This window comes from Haliaeetus albicilla, chromosome 15 (genome assembly GCF_947461875.1).
Source record: "Haliaeetus albicilla chromosome 15, bHalAlb1.1, whole genome shotgun sequence".
In the NCBI taxonomy this organism is placed as follows: Eukaryota; Metazoa; Chordata; class Aves; order Accipitriformes; family Accipitridae; genus Haliaeetus; species Haliaeetus albicilla.
In genome coordinates, this window is record NC_091497.1 from 30,498,058 (window position 1) to 30,520,407 (window position 22,350).

At 37.3% G+C, this 22,350-nt stretch overlaps 1 protein-coding gene across 3 annotated transcripts in view; it reads right to left on the reverse strand.

Moving 5' to 3' along the window:
* The window catches only part of VWA8 (von Willebrand factor A domain containing 8), a 191,631-nt gene that overhangs the window by 107,484 nt on the left and 61,797 nt on the right, over window positions 1–22,350 (reverse strand). For 2 of the 3 annotated variants that reach the window (XM_069802635.1, XM_069802637.1), the window contains exons 15-20: window positions 14,533–14,701; window positions 14,098–14,178; window positions 10,701–10,816; window positions 9,680–9,786; window positions 7,522–7,628; window positions 4,277–4,348 (exon numbers count right to left, since the gene is read on the reverse strand). In XM_069802635.1, the coding sequence (XP_069658736.1) occupies window positions 4,277–4,348; window positions 7,522–7,628; window positions 9,680–9,786; window positions 10,701–10,816; window positions 14,098–14,178; window positions 14,533–14,701 (652 nt within the window). The remainder of the gene's footprint in view (window positions 1–4,276; window positions 4,349–7,521; window positions 7,629–9,679; window positions 9,787–10,700; window positions 10,817–14,097; window positions 14,179–14,532; window positions 14,702–22,350) is intronic. The other variant, XM_069802636.1, reaches the window with a different exon arrangement.

Here is a 22,350-nt window from a genome sequence, read left to right on the forward strand (position 1 = left end):
ATTTGCAAGAATGCATGCATTTTGATTGAGGCTGCTATTTTTACACCAGAGGATGGTATTTCTGATTTTTTAAAAAAGGTACTGTTATCACCAGAGCAACAAGCACCAACTATACAGAACTCTCTCAAACACTCCAGGTGTTATTAAGCTCATCATTCCCTGCTTGGAACAAATGTGAATAATGCAGTGTAGTAATTGCAGAAGGTGTGTCATCAGCAGACACTAGATGTTGCTACCAGAGGACCACTGGAAGAGACCCCATCATTGCTACCTCGCCTGGATGTTAGTGACAAAGGAAAATAGTTGCACAAAAGCAGTGGTGATTTAAGTCTTGCCCCAGCTGCAATCTATATATTTATTGGTCACAACAGTAAGTGTTCTGTGGTTTAGTATCTTATTATTTTATTATGAATTTATCATCTGGGGCATGCAAAAATGATGGTGATGGTAAAATAATAACATTTCACCGTAAAAACAAATAAACTTAATTTTCTGATAGAAATAATGAATGGAATGCTTTGGATACATCTCTGACTACGGGTCTAGATAAGCATGTAGAATTTATGCCTTTTTCTGACTTTAACTACAATCTTCAACCCAGAGCCTTGTCAGGCTAAATACAATCTTCGCATTTCCAGTGAGCTAAGACAATTGTGGTTCAAAGGAGAGGAGCATATGAAAAATTTACAACAGAAAGAATCTGTGGGAAGAAACATCTGAAAGAAAAATCAATTCATTGATTCTTTTTTAATTCTGGTTCTTCAGTATAACTTGTAAAGGCAGAAAGCAACACTATAAGCAGAGACACATTTAAAGAGCACACCTATTCTCGTGTGCACATAGTGTTATGACTGTAGCAAGTAAAAGAGAAATGTTTTCCACAATTGTCACACAGAATTCCTTAGGGAAAAAAACCATCATTGTACTTGGCCTAATTTAGCTCATTCGGAGCTCAGTTTCTTCATGCTCATAATAATAATTTAAAAAATCAGTTTAGGATAGTACAAACCTAATTTCCACACCATCAAATGAAGGAGGACAAAATTTACATGCTTTCTGTATTCAGCAGTAATTTAATCAGTAACTGAATGGCATTTCTGATTATTCTTATTGATTATCAATTTTGTGTTTCTTGTTGGAAAGCGAACATAAGCAATAGGAAAGCCAGAACAAGACATGGAACCCCAGCATCCCTTAAGCCTTAATAATAATTATTGAAGAGGAGAAATATATTATTTGCTAACATCCACCAAGATCATTTAATTCCAATTTACTGAATTTCAAATACTAATCGCCAAAGTTCCTATCTTGAAAACAATCTTGGTAAAAGGACTCTCACCAGGCAGCTCTTAACTAAAAAGAATACACAAAAGAAACTATGTTTACAGACTTTGAAATAAAGAGAGAGGTCTTCAGCTAACAGGAATTTCGTGTGTGTACACGTGTTATGAAAACAAAAGAGGCAAAAGAGGAAAACCACATTCAGTCAACCAAGAAGAACCAAATCCAGCCTCTAAAAGACAGACTACAGGTCAAGCCTTGCACATTGAATCACAGTTGAATGGAGATACTCACTCACACAGTCATCATTTTGATGGACCAAATTATGTTCTAAGGTATATGCCAACTCATTTCGATATCTAGGAAATGACACAAGCATTCAAAGGGATGCTAGTCACATATTTTGAAATACTCCAGTTCAGAGTATTTGAATTGTCAGTTATTTACACTGAATTTCCATGATTCACTTATTCACCAACAAGAAGTACAACAGAAAGGAACTCAAAACAGTATTTCATATCTCTACACAAAAACATTTATTTCTTCCAAAGGTGAAACATGGGCACACACCGATATATGTATCAAGCAATCATAAACCCCTACCTTCTGATTACAGACTGAACTGTTAAAGTAACTCAACAGCAAAAATTCCTATTTTTTAATCATTTGCTTTACAAAAAGAGGATGAAAACACTAGTATCTTCAATGGAAGGTATCTGCACATAAAGCTTGAAAGGGTATTGATGTAATATGGTTGCTTTTAAAGTACTTGAACAGGATTCATCACATGCTGCAGAAATTTACAGTAATATATTTAAGGAATTAGGCAAGAAGTTTCTAAATGGTTAGTGATAATCCCTCAGAAATCAAGGATGATTGGTGTGGTTCTAAAAGACTGCAGAATGGAAAATACAGTGCTCAAACTTAAAAGTAGTATTTCAAAAAGAAAAGGCCAGTTGGCCTTTTCTTAGTCAGACAGAAAAAACAGTGGAACACATTAGTAAAGAGTAAACCTGGAAGTACTGAGAAGTATGTTAGCAATTAAAACCCCAAACCTGTAAGTATTACTGGTTTGCCAAAGAGAAATTACAGGAAATCAATCGATTTTCCAACTTAAAGGTATGGCTGAGCTGATGTCTAAAATCAAAGCAGTATGTTCCAATACTCGATACCCAGTTAAATCTTTTAACACGGTTTTCAATTAGAGTTTCATAAGCTTGGAGAAAATGTGGCACACATTAAATTATTAAAGATGAGTATACCACTGCTGGGAAAATACCTTATGCCCTAAAAATCATACTCGCATAGTCTTCAAAATTTTTTTGCCAAATTGGTAGAACATAGGCAGCATGTGTCAGGGCCCTGAGCGTACCACCGGGCTTTGCAAGCTCTTCCCCCCCCACCTAGGGTTTCACTTGCCTGTGTTGAAGGCCAGCTCTTACATGGTGTTGCTGCCTCACTGGGGTCCCCTTTTTCCCCATGGCTGCATTTGCACTCCGGCCCTTTCCTCGGTTCCTTCCCAACCTACGCCGCGGCGATGCTGTGCCTGGCCCTGTACCTCGCTGATCCCAACCTGGACCAGCTGACTCGACTTCCCAGCTTGACCTCAGACCTGCCCCGTCACCACGGACCTGTCGGCAGCCACTGGGCACTTGGCTGACCACGGCCGCTGTCCCCAGACCCGTTCTTCTTGCTTGGACACGGTGGGACTGCGAACCTTGTCATTAAGGACACCGTCCCTGCCTCCGTTCCCCTGTGGAGCAGCCCACTCCTGCTATTCCCTGACAGCAGGTCCTGCAGGCAATCTGTGCTATATAACATTTTCAGTACGAACTCGGAAGCTGGCACAGAAAGCGCCGTTTATGGAGTAAAGAGATCTTATTTCATCTATGAAATAGATTAATTTCTATTTATGAATAGATGAAACATTTGGGGAGAAGGTGGCATCATCCAGCAAAAGTACAGAGGTTTCAAGCACGACATCTTTGTAAATGCAAGCTGTTAACGAGGACTCTAAATAGATAAGACTGTGTGTAACTCTACACTGTAATTTTAATATATGCATATTAAAAACAATTATTATTTTATATTCCTTGCCGTGTAGGTTAGACCATTAGTGTTTTGTGTTAAGACCTTTTCCAAAGGCTATTGCAAAACATAAAGAGAAACATCTGCTAGAAAATGATTGTATACTTGCTAAGGGAAAGCTAAACTAAAAGGGAGGTTACTTTATGAGGGAAAAACCAACCTGGTAGTTTGGGAGGTATCACTTTCCTGAACACTTCAAACATAAAGAAATAATAACAAAAGCTCTCTTTTTTCAGTGCTAACTGGCAAAGTGTATAATCCCGTTCAAGTCACCTAACAGTTCCAGTAATTGTTTAAGATGGTTCTGAAGAACAAAGACATTCAAACATACCCAACTGGAGAACATCTGCCCATACGTCATTTGGGGGGCTATGAACTGTTAGAAGGCATCACAAAACAGCAACGACCAACTAAAAAAACACAACAGCCCCCACGATCTCACCAATAAAGTCTCCATCAACAAAGATACTAGCCAAAGAATAAAGCGAATCTGTATCTCTTTTAGAGAAAACTAGTATTTTGCTATCAATAAATAAGATTTAGATAATACTTATGCGTACACCTCTTATCTACCATTGGAGATTTTAAAGCAGAGGTTTGATACATAGGCAAGAAGGATAACCAAAGCCATTAACTGAAGATTCTAATGGTAATGATGTTACCTATAACTATTAATGTTTTGACTTTTTACTCTGATAGCAATGTAAAAAAAAACATTTAAGGCATTTACATTTTCCACAGATATGTGCCCATAAAACCCATGGACACTTGTAGATAAAGAATCAAAAAATGGGTCAAATACCTCAGTAGTACAAGTGAATACAATTTCAATGAAGCAAAACAGAGATTTAATTTCATTATTAAACAATGAGTTTGTTCCATGCATTGCAAGAGATGTTGAACTCACCTGATTGCCAACTAAAAGAAGATGTTCTCCCAGCAGAAAGTCCTTTAGCATATCTTCCATTACCATCATGTGCTACAGAAACAAAAACAGAATTTTCACCCCTGTTTTTATACTCTCAATTTTATGCACTCACTAATAACAGTAGTACAATGTGAACTTTACTTTCAGGATTCTGGGCCAAAATTTTTTGAACTTTATACTTACAGCTATTTATTTCATAGCAAGAGTCTCTCACCCAATAATAGCAGAAGCAATCTATCCATTGACTAAAACAATGAAACAAAAATACTAACTCTCCTTATGTATTTCCTCTGTTACAACTGATTCTGGGTGTCTGATTTCCCTAAACATATTTAATTCTCCGTAATCACTCCTAATGCGTTTCCTCTTAGCCTAGTTGAATGCTTGTCACTCAGAGTGTAATAACTTTCATTAATATGCGTATGACAATTTTCCAGCAATTGTACTGGGAGGAAGCAAAATGTATCCTGGTAGAACTTTACAGAAACCAAACAGAGGGAATAAAAGGCAGCTGACATGAATAAGTAAATTATACACATTTCTTTTATTAAACAGCGGGTCTAGCTTAATGACAAACACACTTTTCTATTCTAATCAAACTTCTTTTTCAAGGAAAATAAAGATAGGAAAATGCTAGCTCAAGTCTAAAAGTGTTTATTATGTGTCTTACAACTTCTAAATTAGACTGCCTAATTGAAGCCAAAGTGCTTGAGGTGTATTTTACATATATCCAACATCATAAAAAGTAGCACATACTGTACATCATTTAACCTTGTCTTACTCCTCACAAATAATTTGTTTAAAAGGATCGAAAGGATTTAAGGATAATGTGGCAATGCAGACTACTCGCAATAAAGCTGTGTATATTTCTCCACTGTATCTAGTAGAAATAGGTCATCTGTAAGTAGGTCAGACAACCTACTTAGAGAAATGAATGCTTGCCTTTAGATAAACATATATATCTTTTTCACATTATCGTCTCATCTCTAGTACTTGATTTAAAAAAAAAATTTAAAAAAAATCAGTAGCTTGCCTGTAATTTCTGAGCATGGAAATGCTCAGTTTCTAACTGTGTGAAAGATGTTTTAGGCTTCCAAATCTCTCCAGAACAGAGGCTGGGGGTGGGGGAAGAAACTCTTGTAAACACAGCTTAATACCACAAAATCCTAACCAGGCATGTCAAAAGACTACTGAATACTCAATACACAATTGAAGGAGAGGCAAATTTCTATATTTTCTGGCATGCACATACACTGGAAATTTATAACTGATGAGAATAACTTTGACCAGATACAGCATAAATTCTAGGAAGTCAGTTTTACCACACACACTCATTACATTTTTTATTTTATTGCTAAGGCATGAATACTTTCTTCTGATCACTTCTTTTTTTATCCTAAATTGCACAAATATGTGTACATTCTAGTTCCCCTGCAGAACAGCTTTCCCACAAGATATACCATGTATCGATACTACTTTTTTTTTTTCACCAGGACCTAAATTAGCATTGTATTAGGATGCATGCAGACATTTCAGTTTAGTTATTTACACAAGGGACTTGTAAGTAAACACATCAATATTGTGTCAAATTTATCAATCCAAGTTCCCCACAGCCTGGCCTGAAAGTGGCATTTGGCATATCACCAAAAAATTATTTCCATCCCTGTGCCACTTGTGGACCAACAGCAATGTTCCACAGCAATGCCAAATTCCACTGGAACATGAAATGTTTCAAGACCAAACACACAGAGAGAAAAACCGTGTGTTTCATTATATTGTGCGGCACTGCAAAGGGCTGAAGATTTTTTTTTTTTCCTCTGTTTCAGTTTATTTCTGTAATTTTTAGATAACAGAGAGGAAGTATTGCACTAGACTCATAAATCAAATTTGTTCTCCAGCAGGTCTTGCTAAACGGTCATTACAGCACTTGAATGACCGAACTACAAACTAGTAATACAGAAAATGACAGTAGAATTAATTGAGAAATGGGAACAGCTATCCTGACTGGTATTTGGTTGTTGTTTCCTTCAGCATTCAGAGTGCAGAGCTACCAGGGACAGATAGAGAGCAGTTCATTCTCTGCAGCATTTTTAACAGACATTGCCCAAATAAAACAGATGCATAATATCAGAACACAGGTTGCATACAGTTTTCTGAAGCTATGAGCAAGAAGGTGGAAAAAGCAATGCAGATATAAGTCCTAGCAAGACTCAGGATTTCATTTCCAACAGACCCAAATTAAGTACTTTACCAAAATGGCAACACAGAACAAAATCTCACATGAAATGTTAGTGGGGAAGATAAAGAAGACTGTCATCTGTTCCCCTTGCACAGCCTGTCATCACCTTCAGTAGGTGATACCCATGTAGCATAGTCTTTCTGTGGAGAAATGGCAAGCGAAGGAGGAGAAAATAATAGGAAAGCAAAAGTAAGCAAACCCACATCAGGCCCCTAAAAGAAAAATATTTCACAATATCACGCTACCAGTGCTGCATTTCAGAGGCCAAATATTCTAAAGGTAACTCAGAGGGTAATTCTCTTGCCAAGAATACCCTGGTCTGACAGTTTTGAGGCTTCCACGCTAGGTGGAGAAGAAAGCTGCAGTACACTTACCTCTACAAAAGGGTGGGGGGAAACAAAACCCAAAAAACCTAGTCACCAATCCCTTCCCTTTTATTGTGTTCACTAATTACTCTTATCCTTTACTACTATGAATTAACACTAATAACACTAATGACTAATTAATAAGCTAAACTAATAATTAATAGCCAATTAACTAATAACTCATTAACTAATTACTCTTTGCCTTGCTTTTCAAACATGCAGTGTTAATTCTAATAAAAGGCAGGTACAACTTCATGCACACAGTCTCAGGATGGAATTGATAATCCAGCCCTAAAAGTGGATCAGTCCAGCAGCAGTGAGTAGGAAAAAAAAAAAAAATTAAAAAAAAAAAATCCCTCAACACAACATCTGATCAAATCATTCTAAATAAAATTCAGTTTCAGTTGCTTTTACTTCATATTTTATGAATGTTCGACAGAATTGTTACAATCTCTTCACAAAGCAATGGTGAAGACACATCTGAAATGAGCATCAGATCCTAAAGAAACTACTTCAGAAATTAAAATTCAGTTAGTACATTATTTAATATATATAAGCATGCACATTAGTACACATTTAACAAACTTATTGTACCTCAGAAGCCAGAGGTTCATACTTACTTGTGCATTTTCATAAAACAAAACATCAGGCACTTTCATTTTCTCAGTTGAGTTATAAACCGGCATCGTCACAGACCCTATCTTCAGAATCCCATTGTTTATTTCACCTAGACATTTTTCAGGAAACAAGCAAATGCATTACTTAGAGCATCCTCTGAGCAGACATGCAATCAATTCCCAACACTTGCAAGTGACAATTTACAAATTTTAACAAGGCTGTGGTTTGCAGTAAATTATTTCTATCTAAAAGAAAGAGAATGCTTGAAAGAGTATCCGTTAACCTGAGGTTGCATTATCATGAATTTGAATTCTCTTTAAAATTGCAAAGATGTCTATTACAATAAAGGATGAATAGATGATCTGATGGGAGAAGTACCACAAGAAACTAGAAGTTGTGACCGCTGCCTTGGTTTAATTTCATACTCTCATTTTATTATCGGAATATCACTAATATCGTGAGGCTACATTTCCTGAACCCATGAGTTTTCTCACTCTCATTCTCCCTATTCTCTCTCCGTGTACCACTGGGGCGTGGAGGGGAGTGAGCGAGCGGCTGTGTGGGTGCTCGGCTGAGAGCCAGCGCCAACCCACAACAGTAGAGAGTCACTGTTGATTCTCCCTTTCAGCATTGCATTTTTTCTCAAACGGGTTAATGCCAGAATGTGGACATGTTTAACATTTTGGTGAAAACTGGCTAAATTTACACTCATTGAAATAACCTTCAACGAAAGCTCTGAGAGAAAAAGTATATTAGAAAAAATTTCTTAGTTCAAAAGAACCATAAACTCTGTCCTTAGGAAAATAACAGCTAGGTGTAAACAATAATATCATGCAATAAAAGAGTAATATTTTTTTGCCACTAATTTCTTAATCTGGTATGGTGTAAAACTGAAAATAGCCTAATTTCTAGACAGATGTTTTCAGTTGTTCACTTATTATTTTATATGGTTCTATCTTTATCGCATGAAACAGAGAAACATAAAGAAAATTCCAGGGATGTGTCCAGATTAAAAAACCAGAATGTTAAGCAGGTAGCATCACACAACTGGCAAGAGTTCTAATTATTTTATATATACAAAAAATGCATATACAGCTATAATAATACATGGATGGCTGCATATGTATGTGTGTGTATATGTGTACACACCTACATATGGCTGGACATACAGATATTATACTGTATATAATAGAGCCACTAATATATCTGTATTTACATACATATTTTATATACACACACACACACATAAATAAAATCTATAAAACCAGAATCCCTATTAATTAAAACCAAAGATGTGTTTACTACTGCAAAGATGTAACAGTAAAAACAGAGACATCAAATACATCACAAAACTGAGAAGAAACACACAGAAGAATGACAGCAGAGATAACACTGGCAAAGTAAAGGAGAAGTTTAGTGAATGGAAAACAGCAAATTGCTCAAAGTATGCTGCTTGACAGAAGATATGAAAAGATATACAGCTAACATGAAGACCAGGGGTCATGCAGAAGTGAGAAAAATGGCAGAAGCAGAAATATATGCGTAGCACTGAAGGCTACTGCAAATGAGTACAAGTTGGATGAGGTAAAGAAACAAAGACCTGCTTGATAAAGGCAGCATGTGACAACCACAGCAATTTAAAGAGAATAAAAAGAAGGGAAACTAATGAAGAAGTGTGTGCCAGAATGAAAGCAAAACATAACCCAAGACTTTTACTAGAGCCTCAATGAGAAAAAGGTTGATTTTAACAGCAGAGAGAAAGAAGTGATGGTACAAAACAGAGCAGAAAAATATTAAGATCAAACCAAGGCTGTAACTGTACAGAATAGTAGTTATCAGTGATGGGGGGGGGGGGAGGGGGGAAGGCCAATAAAGGGGAAAAAAAAAAAAAAAAAAAGGCAGTCCAAGAAAGCCTGAGGCCATCCATCTTATAGACTGGGAAACACTTAAACATGATGGAGAACAAAATTGCATGAGCTGGGAATACAGCAGACAATACAAAAGTATCAACATACCAAGAGCAGCAATGCATTCTGATAGAACAAAGTCAAAGGGATATAACCGGAGAAGACTACATTTAATTTTGAGGATACACCTTTATATGCTCAGCCACCTGAGTAACAATCATGAAGAGCAGGACAAAAGATGGCAGAAGCTTACATGTGTAATCCTTTTCCTCCAGCTTCTTCACGTCATCTGGACTTGTCTCAATACCAGAATCCTGCAAATTTTTATGTAAAGCTGATCTGGCAAGGTTTGGTAAAAACCTAAATTAAGAAAAATAATAGGGAGATTGTATTTTAAGAAATTTTTTTTTTAAATTTTCAGTATTTTCTGTAATCTAAAAATCAGTATGAAGCTTTATTTGGTCCCCAAACCCTGAATGTCTATTCCTTTCACACTCAAGTGGTCTTCAACATTTCACTTATCCTAAGGAGCGAAACTAAGCTTCTTCCATAGACAATGAACTACATTTGTGGCTGCGTGCTCATTTTAAAAGGCTTCGGTGTTATCGAATATTGCAATAGGGTTGTAATGTAGGATGGATTAGGACTGGAAGTATGTAATGTCCTCATTCCACTGCCAGTAAGAACTACAATAGAAACAATGTTTTTTCGGAAATACCGTTTCTCTTGACTCAGTTCACTCGGACCCCAGGTTCCAAGGAGAAGGAGTGAGCTCTGAGGTGTCTATAACTAGGGCCTTTCAGCCTTCCCAACCTTTTGGTAATTAAAATTTCCTTTCTTTGGGGTGGGGGGAGGGGGAGGGGGGGGAACCAAAAACCAAACACCAAAAAAACTCAGCCAAAAAACCTAGATGTTCATAACTTTTCTAGATACAGATTTTAGAACAGAAATCGAGCCCCCCCCCCCAACATCATCATACTAGACATTAATATAGCTCCACTTTGAGTGTTTTGAGACAGTGAAGTAATGCTGATAATGGTGACCTAATTTATATAATGTAATGAAATATCTTCATAAAGATGAGAAAGGAGTATAAAGTCATTTCTACTTACGCCCTAGGTTTAAGAATACCACAGAAATACTTCCAAAGGAATGACAGGCTTTAAGGAGCAAGACAGCAATTGTATTATCTACTAAAATGCATTAAAAGCTATCTTGCATGTTAGCAACTGACTAAGCAGCTCTTGAATTTCCACCCAAACTGGCACTTCTACCTGGAAAGGCAGGCTTTATTAACAGCATAGTAAAGACTTTCATCTGGATGTTGTGACAATCGACGACAAATTCGCAATAGTTGTCGAGTAGATAAAGATGAAGCCAGTGACTGTGCCTGTTAAAAAATACAAGGTAGTTTAATTATTTGATATCTGGAACTGAATCTCAGGGATTTAAACTGAACAAGTCAGGAGAAAAAAGTAAGCCAAAAGGAATTATTTCAACTTTTCTCCTAACTCATAGGTGCTTTCTGCCTCCTACAGCAGCTTGTGCTTTTTAATCTGCAAGCCTGTAATTCTGTATTTGTTATGGTAATTCACTGCCATGGAACTCATGATGTCATCAAAAGATTAGCGTTACGATTTCACTTGATAAGCAACAGGAAGAAAAATGTGCTGATAACCGAATTTTATTCACTATATAAAACCTAACACTAAACAATATTAAGAATAACAAGGAGGTTAGCCACTGTAAAGGGATCAATGTCCTAAAAACTTGTCTGCTCTTCACAAACTGAATATAAAGGTCCACATGTAACGCTCTGGCAAAAGGGTCCGGCAGGATTCTTGGATGTATAAACAAGACAACATTGGGCAGCAGTAAGGAGATTGTATCACCTCTGCACACGCCTTCTGGGCGGGCCGTTACTGGAACACTGTGTCCTTTTCTGTTGTCCACATGTTAAAATAAATGCTAAAAACTGGACATGATTCAGCAAAGAGTTACAAAAATGATTCAACGCCTGGGAAGGCAGACTTCAAACAAATACAGCAAAATTTAAAAAACAAACAAACAAACAAACAAAACCCAAAACAAGTGACCATGTATTTAAAGAGAGATATAAAGACTGAGAAAGAAATCATTCTCTAATTACATCTGCCGGATGAAGGTATCTAATACAAATAGGTTCCTTATTTTAGCAGGAAACACACAACAATGAGCGTGATCTGATAAGTCACGCCATGCTTTGCCTGGGTCAAGTGAAATATTTTAATTAGGTAATTTCAAAATGTTTTGGTTTGCTTCATATAAATGATTTCTAACTGAATTACATTTATCTTAATATATTATGCTGTTTCAATTTGGAAAAAATCCTGCAATTTGCCATCCAGGGAAAAAAATAGAGAAAAGCAACACTTCATGAATTTTAGAGCCTTTTTCCCCCCCTGAATAATTTTTAAGCATGAGAAACAACTTAATGCCAGTTCTTTCCCCTGGAAAACTGCAGTTTTGACAAACAGGCAATAATATTTAAAAAAAAAAAAAAAGTTCCATGAAATTGTACAGGACTTTTCTTGAATGCTGAGAAAGCAAAGGATAATACTTTTCAGCACAGCTCTGAGCAATGAGCAAGAATGATTTAGATTGGGCTAAACGCAAAGATTACTACTCCTGCTCCTCCTGCTTTCATTGACGAAGATTGTGAAGCATCTTGTGAACCATCACAGTTTACCACCCAGCATTATGGACACTGTGATGTAAATGACGGCATCTGAAGCGTTATTTCAAGACCTACTCAGCCAGCTGTGAAGCACGGACGAGGCAGAGGGGCGAGTGCTGTATCCTTGTTATCCATGCTCACTAGCCAGAACCCTCGCTGCCTTTGGAGATTATATTCTCTTTCCAAAAGTATCTTAAACAGCTGAAAGGTTCCCAAGTAGAGTAAGTTTTGGCAGGTAAGCAATCCTCCAAAGTCACAACCTATACGACTGCACTGATGGAGAACAGCAGCTGGGCACAGTAACTGAGGCAGTGTATTTCATATATCGTGCCACCTTGATAAGTCCAATCTCTAAGGACATGGATGTTTTAACGTCTAAATAATATATGGCATCAGATCCTGCACTGAAATAAATAAGCATAGAGGACAGGACCACAGAGGAAAAGCTGTATCACATCTGAGTATTTACAACTGGCAGTTAAAGTTTTGGGAACAAAATTTCCTCTTTTCTCTTACCTGTTGGTTTTTTTTTTTAATATTTTATATTGAACAACTGTAAACTTAAAATTGGGTTAGTGACAGTCGTAATATATATCTATGAGGCATCTAATTCAACAGGATCTTCATTGTGGCCTCTAGATTCTATTGTAAATCAAGTAAACAATTACAATGAGGCAGACAACGCCCACAGGCTGAATAGTCTACAGGTATTCTTCCATTGTTAACAAAATCACTTTAAACAATGGTTAATATTTCAGGATAATCTCTGGCAGAGGCTTGCTTACTTAGGCAACTCTATAAATAGCCTGACATACCCAAGGCACACATTTCAGCTCTCCGCACAGGTGTGCTGTTCCCAACATGTCTCATGTCACTGCTGATCTACAAGAATCCTCCCTGGAACCATACTGTGACTCACTTCTCATCCAACATCCTACACTTCATATAGATAGTTCACAACGCTATAGACATCCACATATTTGGAAAGGGGTTTTGTAATGCTCTGTTCATGCATGGTATGTCTCCGAGTATGTCAAAACCAATCCATTTATATATTAGGTGTAGAAAGGTAAATAGATAATAATAACAAAACTGTCCCAAAGGTGTACCTAAAAGACAACCTTTTTAGTTACTTTTTTTAAGCTCAGAAGAGCATAACAGCCTCTCTCAGCTTCTTAAATAGTAGTACTGTAGAAACTATTACCCATGTTAAAATCATAAAAACTCAGGAGAATGGATGACATTTACATACCAGTTAAACTGCTGGATTCCATTCAAAATGTTTTACATTTTAGTTACATTAAAAACATCCAGTGCTTTAGTTGCCATAGCAATAATTTCTTTTTCTTTTCACCATGATTCGACTGCATCTTTTTAAAGAATTTTGTGGTTACTATGTCAGCAGAATTTATTTTTCTTGACAAGACTGCTTTAATAGAATAGCCTGCAGCAGTAGTGCAGCCAGGAGTTCTGGAGCTCTCCCTTTTCTGAGTCTTTGCTGTTGCCCGTTGGCATTTTGTAATGGCTAGGTAGTTCCCATTGCCCAAAAAGCCCCAAGAATTTCAGCTATCAAAGTTCCAATGACTAAAGCAAAGTCATCAAATATTAAACATACATGAGTATGTCCATACCTATTCAAAACACACCTGAAGCATGTTTCACTGTGAGCCATGTATCTAAACCTACCAACAACATGTGTACTGTTCTGCCTGACTTCTCTGGGATTCAGGCAATTTCCTAAATCTTTACTTATACAGATGATAAAAATGCACCTCATAAATCAAAAAAGTTTACAGTATGCGTTACAGTAATTGCCAGCAATAATTTTCTGGGGCTGGTTTTCTAATCAGGCAGCCTCTGAAATAACACTATAGCTTAGCATACTTCACCCAGTCTTTGTTAAAACAGTCAGAGTAGGAGGAAATAAATTTAAAAAAAAAAAAAAAAAGACTCACCGTGGCATCATTTGTCTCCCGAAGCTTGTGTGTTAATGACAATAACTGCTCCACAGCAACACTGGGTACATTTGGAATCTGCTTGAAAAAAAAACCGTATTAATCTTACTGCAAGATCAAGATATGCAAGTTCCATATACAGCTACACCCAGATGCAATGAGCATACAGCACCTGCAGTTGCTTTATGTTAACCAAAAAGGAATACAGTTTTGACAAAGAGCATTTTTCTATTACAGCATCATTTTATATCACGATAAGAATGCTAAGTTATATCAATATACCATTACAAGAGAAGCAGATATGCTGCTTTGATAAGCTTTGTAAATGAAGACTCATTTATGCTACACTGAAATAGCAAAATATTTTTTATGTAGTAAATAATCACGTTCAGTAAGCAATAGTCAATAAGTGCCTAAAATACTGAACATACTTACCATTTGTTTAATAACTTGTATTTCTTCGCTCTTGCTTAATGAGTGAACATTGTGAAAAAGAAACAATGTCAGAAACTCTGGACCCAGCCACTGTTGGGTACTACTTCCAATGACAGGAGGTTCTGCTAAGACCACTATTCTGAAAGATGGATGGATAGGAAAGATAGACCTGCAAAAAAAGAGTTTAAAAATGCGTTATCTGGCTTAAGCAGTGAAGATAAAATTTAATTTTTACAATAGATGAAAAAAAGAATTAAATTATTGTACAGAATCATATCACAGTCTATTCAGATCATTTGCAATGCAACTTTATTTAAAAAAAAGACAGACTGCATAATCTGACTTGCAGTTTTATAAATTTACAAACTCTTTATGCTCAGAAAGGTACCCAAGTCTCCTCTTCTCATCTGCAACAGGACCTGCATGCCTCAAGATGAACAACTGCCAGCAACTAAACTACAGTCTACTGCTTTGTATGTCTGAAATGGACACATCTCACTCATTTGATGGACTTTTACAAGTGCTTTACCTAAAGCAGGATGTCTCACAGGCAAATCAGGGAGAGAACAAGATCTACCAGAGCTGCAGTAATGAGTTAACTTCTTTTACTCAATTAGACTGACAGAAAGGATGACACTGTAGAGATGGGCCTAGCTACCATGAAGAACTGGTTTTAGTAACAGTTTAGGAACATTGCCCTTACTGATGCTCTTTGTGGCACCTGGAAAATCACCTAGATTCCTGGCATGGGATTAATATGCTTAACTTCATAATATTCCTGAAAGTTGTACTTCAAAGACCAAACCAGTCACCTCACCCTTGACTCATTTTAGAGTCAGCATAGGGAGACAGGTCCCTCCAACGGCAGATTAAGATTTACAAGAACTTAAGAAATGCCCTACTGGGTCCTTCAATCTAATCATCTCCCTACACGATATGTCTCTGATTACTACAGCTGGACATACTCCTTGGGGAAAGCACGTAAGCCTAGCCACTACCAGCAGTCTGTCCCCCTCGTACTCTCCCAGCACCCACAATCGTCTCTTCAAGGACATTGGAGGGTAGATCTCTGTTTGCTTTAATGTCTGTTTATCCACAAATTCATCTAATCCCTTTCTGAACTTCTTCATCCTATCTGCCTTCACAACTTCCTGCGGCAACACACGCACTGTCCACGGTTGTAAAAGGTACTTTTATTATTATTATTTTTTAAATCTTTATGGAACCGACCTGCTAGCTTCAGTCAGTGTCCCCTAGTTCACGCAGCAGGATTTGGTGACTAACAGTCTCTTAGACACCTGCCTATTTGATTCTGCTGAAGATAATGGGCGCTTACTGTGATCAACACAAACTTAAATATGTAACTTTTAGATGCGTGTGTTAGGGCTGTAGAAGACTGCTGCCTTGGTTTTTGGTATCTTTGCCTTCTTCACATCTTTTGTCTCCCTTATCTATGTAATATTATCACGTCTTTGGACTGGGAATTCATTGGTACTCATCAATTGGCACAATTGCGTGACATCTAGAAGCAGGAGAAATAATAGAGAGTAGCATGTCACATACAAATGCTAGTCAAATTGTGCAAGGAGGGCCTGTTTTCAATAACTAATTTCACTATACTCTTATTAAAATAGGAGACATTAATTTGGAAAAAGCAAGTGAAATTTAATCAGACAGCTTATATTGCTAGATATGCCTGTTATCATGTAATTTTCCATATAAATTACTGTATTTGAAATCAGAACACTTGGAGGCAAGTATTCTTCCTGGTTAAACTGAGGGGGGAAACAATGGCATATATGCAAGAAAATCTGAAGACAGACTATGACCATTAAACATAAACTAACAAATCTACTGTGTAGTTGGCTCATCTGTTCATCACATCAATAAACCTGTGATACAACAGAGCGATTATAGCAAACAATCTCTTGTATCAAAGCAAACACAGGGGGTGGCATAAGTTATTCTCAGCTGAAAGTCATAAGCCTAGAAGCTAGTCCCTGACTGATAAAAATAGAAATAGATGTCTGAAAACATCACATGAAAGAGGAACCAATGGGAATGTCACTGTCACTAAGCATAAAAGAAGGTCAGAGAACATTAGCCAACCTTATTATAGAAGAAAACATTTCCTAGATAGGATAAATACATATACTTCCAGACTTAGCTCCCCCCCGCATTGCTAAGAAGAAAAACAACCCTCCTCCAGAAATCCACCAAATTCAAAGGTCCGATCTGGTCCTTCTGCAACACCGTTAAGAGAACACAAGAAGCAGCCAGCTTTCCCTAGTAAAGGGAACATATTTCTCTTGTACCACCTCCACATCACTGCCTAACTTGAAGGCCATGGTTGGGAGAGCCAGGGAGGGCACGGGGAAAAGTGGGAGCAGAGGAGGTGCAAAGTCAAGGCAAGCTAACTTGGTGATATCAGTTAAAGTCACTGACATGCTCTCTCTAGACTTGGACGTATCACAACATCACTGCTGTAGGTTTCTAGTTTGTAAACATGAATAAAACTATTTGGCTACTTCAAAAGCCTATTGTTTGGACTGATGTTTCCAATGTTGAAAATGTCAAGCTAAGTGTATTATTAAAACAAATGCCACAAATGACTCAATCCTGCAATGCTCTGAAAGTTGCCAGTTGCCATCAGCGCAACTGAAGAGCTTCGAAGTTGTTCCACTGTATTACAGATCAAGTCTCTAAAGGAATAGAATATGGAGCTCCTACATGGAGGTATATTTTATAAGACAGAAACCCTTGACATATTGTGTTCTTGCCAGATGAAGGTAAAGTAAGTGTGTCTTGTTAAAAATTTACACCTTTTAAATTAAGGAGCCTCAAACACAGTGGGAAGATTTGGTGTTAGTTGATTAATATGAAGAGTCTCTATCCTTCTGTCTATTAAATGTTTACTGACAACACAGATAGCAGAGCATTCTCCTGTCCTTCTTTTGACATCAGTGTTTAATTCCAACCAAGGATTACCGCCACTGCTCTCGAGAGGAAGATGAGAGCAGAGTCTGTTCAGGGTGATTTTAGGGAAAGATTTTCTTGTTATTGACACATGATTCTGAACAATTGATGCTTCTCCTAAAAATAAATTTTAAAAAATGCAGAATGGCCTTCCTAATGCCACCTTGCAAAACCAAACTATTTTTGGTTGTCTCTTCCTGTGATATGATTTAATAAATCTCATTTTCTATCAAATTTTGAGTTCAGAATTGTTATAATACTAGGACCACAATGACCTACTGTTGTTTTCTTGCTGTTTTTCTTAAATTTCACCACAGTCTAAAATTAACAGATTACTTATCTTAAAATTCACTAAACTGGAAAAAAAAACAAACCACAACAAAAAATGAACTAAAAGCTAGAAAATGTAAGCAATTAAAAGCTTTTATTGCTTGCTAAATTCACTCCCTGCCACATTTTATATTTGTCTCATCTACTGTGTGTTCCCTTTCAACCTAATCGCATGGAAAAGAATCCACTGTCTGCAGGGCATTGAAACCACCCATGCATTATGAGTGACTTCTTTTTGCTTTTGAACAATCCTATTATATATCTGCTTCTAGGTTTTCCTACAATAGCTGCCTTTCTGCTCACCACACCAAGGACTTACCATCTCTGTGTGTGTGTGCATGTGTTGTGGGGGGGATTATTCACCCAAACAGGTTAAAATATTGCATCATAAGACAAACCAACACTTCACTGCTCGTCTTGTAAAGGCTGTGTGCTACCTTTACAGTATCTGTCTCAGTGAAGTAATGGATGATTACAGAAAAAATGCTGTGCAGAAATCTTGGATATGCACAGTACTTGAACACACTTTCTCTTAATCTCTGAACCTGTTCAGGAAAATGAATCATACAATCATTAAATGAATACAAAATCAGCAGCTATAATTTCCTTCTATGTAAGAGATCTTTAAGGACCATCTGTCACTTTCTCAAGGGCAGCTTTTTTTTTTTCCTTCCCCTCAAACTCATAAACAAAACCACTTACCTTCCTCAAAAGAGTGAATGTCATCTTACTGTGACTGTTTGCTAACTTAACTGCACAGCCAAACTGGCACAAGAAAGAATAGAGGAAAAAATACTCTGTGCCCACTGCTAGTTACCTTGTAGTTTATAGGCTTTCAGCAGGCCAAGGAGTATCCCAAAATCTCACAAGGGCAAACATACTGCTTTGCACTTGTCAGTCCTGACAGAGCTATTGCAGCCACCAGTCTGAAGCCCTTCTCAGAAAAATGCTAGTAGACATGACAGATGTAGAAATGTAATGAAATAATAGTGAACATCTAGCTCAATGACAATAATTAACATCATTTAAAGTAAGAATATATTTTATCATCTCTTACAAAGGTAATAAAACTTTTAAGTGAAGTTGTCCAAAAATATATTTTATGAATAATAGTGTTTTAACCTGCAAAACTTGAAAACAATCTGAAAACCAAACAATACTTTCTTCTTCCAGCACTGCTAATAACACTGCCATGGTTTAAGCATGTTCACATTCTCTACTGTAATACCATTTACATTCATATCCAGAGGCATGTGATTTCTTTAGACCATAGTGTGATATGAAATACCATCCCTTTTTTTAACAAAAAACAACCTCTTGACTTATCAGGGTTGGAAATTAAGTGATGGACTGTGCAGTATTCTCCTCTCTATTCTACTACACATGAGTATTATTACTGTTGAAGCACTAAAAATTAAAGGCACTAAAACTGTGAAAAAATTATTTTTTTTTTTTTTTTTTACTATCAATATTTTCATATAGGACCATGAAAGCATAGTACAAACTGTACCTTGCTTGTCTGAAGAAGGGATCCCCTAAAAGTTCTCCATTAATATCTCAGATTTTTCTCTTCTTAGAAATGGGATAAGTCTTTAGGTGTGTCAAATCCTTTTACAAATGCAGACACACAAAAAAATGTTTACAGAAGTTTTGGCTCTTTGGTTAGGAAGTTTTCTTTAAAATAGTTTTCTCTAAAATAGATGTAAATGGAAATTCTGTTTTAAAATTCCATTCACAAAGTACTGAGTCCAAGTAGTCTACTAAAAAGCATTACCAGTTGTTCTCTTCCATTATGAAAGACATATTTGTACTTATGTAACTTACAACAGCATCTGGCCACCTCATTAGCGAATCTTAAATTAAGGGGACAGAGTGTAACAGCGAGTTGTTTTGTATTTATGAATGATTAGAAGTAGCACAGAAGACAGAAACTGCAAACTGTACTATCAGTAGTCACTACAATCAAGAACACTTATGCACAGCAAAGCCGACCCAAATGGGGCAGGGCAGGGGGAAGAAATATGTACTCCATGTTCTCAGTTTCTCGGACACAGGGCAGTAAGGTATCAGTTCTTCTCCATCACAGCTGCCTTCCAGTCTCCAGGTATTGCTTTTTCTGAAATCCTGAAGATAGTCTTGCCCTCTCCTAATCTAATGATTTCCTTATGAAGCTTTTAGCTTCTTTCTTTCAAATTCTAGTCCTTCAGAAATACTAGTTTTTCTCCTGATCTTATATCTCCTCTGATTATGAGTATTTTCAGTTAATTCGTTTAGGTCCTGCCTCACTGCCTAGACATTTAAAACTCTGTTGTGCACTTCCACTGAATCACTGATGTGCTTCTTGGTATGTTTTTTCCTCTTCCTCTGTTTCTCGTAAGAACTACATTAGTAAATGAGATTAGGTAGATAATAAAAAAGTTAATAACAAAAGTTACTTTTGTAACTTAATATGTATTCTATGTACCATATTGATTCCCAATATAGAAATGAGAATCAAGGCTGAATGAGTGGGATTTAGGAAAAAACAGAATAATCTCCAGATTCAAACAAAACTTGAAACCACTTTCCGTAGGGAACTCCCTTCTTGGAAAATTAACAGTAGTCCTAATGTGTCACTTATCAAACATCTCTGATTCAGTCCCAGCAGCACTGCGAATGACAGCGTATATTCTGCAGGCCTGGCAAAGAGCAACCGTACTGAAATTACTTCAGTCAAATCCAGTAAATCAGGATAAGTGAAGGTCTCTTTTTGTCTTACTGTAACATCAGAAGTATAGCTAAAGCCACTAGCCGCAGCCATTGACACACAGTGAAAGAGACAGCATTTCTCATCAATATGGAAAGCATCTCCCTCCCAATCACGATTTAGAAGAAGAATTTGCCCAGCCAATCTGCTAATAAATTCAAGGTACACCATATTCTATATAATATCTCCATAAGGCAATCTTTTGCAGGCAAATGAAGGGTGGTTAGCACCATCATGTTTTCGTGGTCTATGATCAAATCAGCTGTCAGTACCCTAGATATCATTTAATGAGAAGGTATCTGGAGAGAAAGGCTAATTCTGCACAGCCATTCTAAAACACTGGAAGGTACTGAAGCTTGCAGTGACAGGTAAGTGCTGCTGAAAAGGATGAGTAGCAGGGAGGAATGCAGTCCTGCAATCAAAGAGCAACTATTGACATCGCATCCTGGAGCCAGTGAAAGGTAGTGATGTTTTCAGAATATGTAAGGGACCAAAACCAGGATGAGATCCTGGAACACCTTCAGTTCAAGGGCTGACGAGAACAGTCCCCTCTCTACAGAGGAGTGGTTCACTGATGCCAAAGAAGCCCATAGCCAAAACCGAAGAAGTGGATACGTGTTTGCATTACTTTACCCTGACTTCTTTTGAATAAGTCAGTACAGAAGAAAGTCGAACAAGGGCCAGCTTGAATGTTTCACCTAGGAGAAGGCGGGGTTCTCAGCACAATGGACTTCAGCTAATTCGGTACCAAGAATTTTCATCTGTATCCAAGATGGTGCTGAATGGTCACACTGAACTTCCAGATGCAAGAATGCGTACACAGTGGGGTTTCTGTTTGTTTGTTTGTTAAGATCAAATACTAATCAGAAATGTATTCCTGTTTAAGACAACAGACACCCCTCATTTATTGATTAGAGGGTGAAAGCTCACTGTCAAATAGATAATTTAGAGTTTAGTGATTTACAATACACTATGTTGCAAAATATTAAGGTGGCCAGGTAAAAGCAGTACCTTACAATCTGAAGGGGGACAGCCTTCCGAGGAAAGTAAAAAAAAATACTTTTGGAGCCTCCAAAGTAGTCAAAAGCAATGCACAATCAGCACTGAACAGTGGAACCAAAAGGTTACTCAATGACACTGAAGGGAAGGAAAGCGTGTACAGAGGTGGCACAGTAAGAAGATGGGTCTGCAGAATAGTCATTAAAGAAGACAGCTTGGACAGTTCTCCTGATCTAACAGATAATGAAGGTTATAAGGGAGTCCACTGCCAAAACACCCACAGTTAGAACAAACAGGGAGACATAGAATCCACATATAAAGTTCTATTCTTGTAAGAGAGACTTGATCCAGGAAGAGGTGCAGTACTGAAGGTAACAATGTGTGATGAATTGTCTAGGTTTTTGGATTATAATGGCATGAACTAAAGAGTACCGCGTAGTAAGCAAAACAGCACGGCCACTGCCATTCTGCCTGAAAGCACCTTGGACAAGACCATGAACATGGAGCAGCGAGGAGACTTACACAATGACTAGATGTATTTTGAAGTACGAAGTACAATGCAAAGTTGGGATACTATCCAAGATGGATCCTTGGAGCTTTCTTGCTTCTCTTTTCAAAGTCTGGGCTTAAAATCCTGATAAAGACAACAGTTCCCTGATACAGAGTTCTTCACTCAAATAAAACAAAATGCAGGAAACGCCCATCTAGCTGAGTGTATGGCCTCAGCAGCACGGATACGATTTGCAACAAGGAGACTTAGATTACAG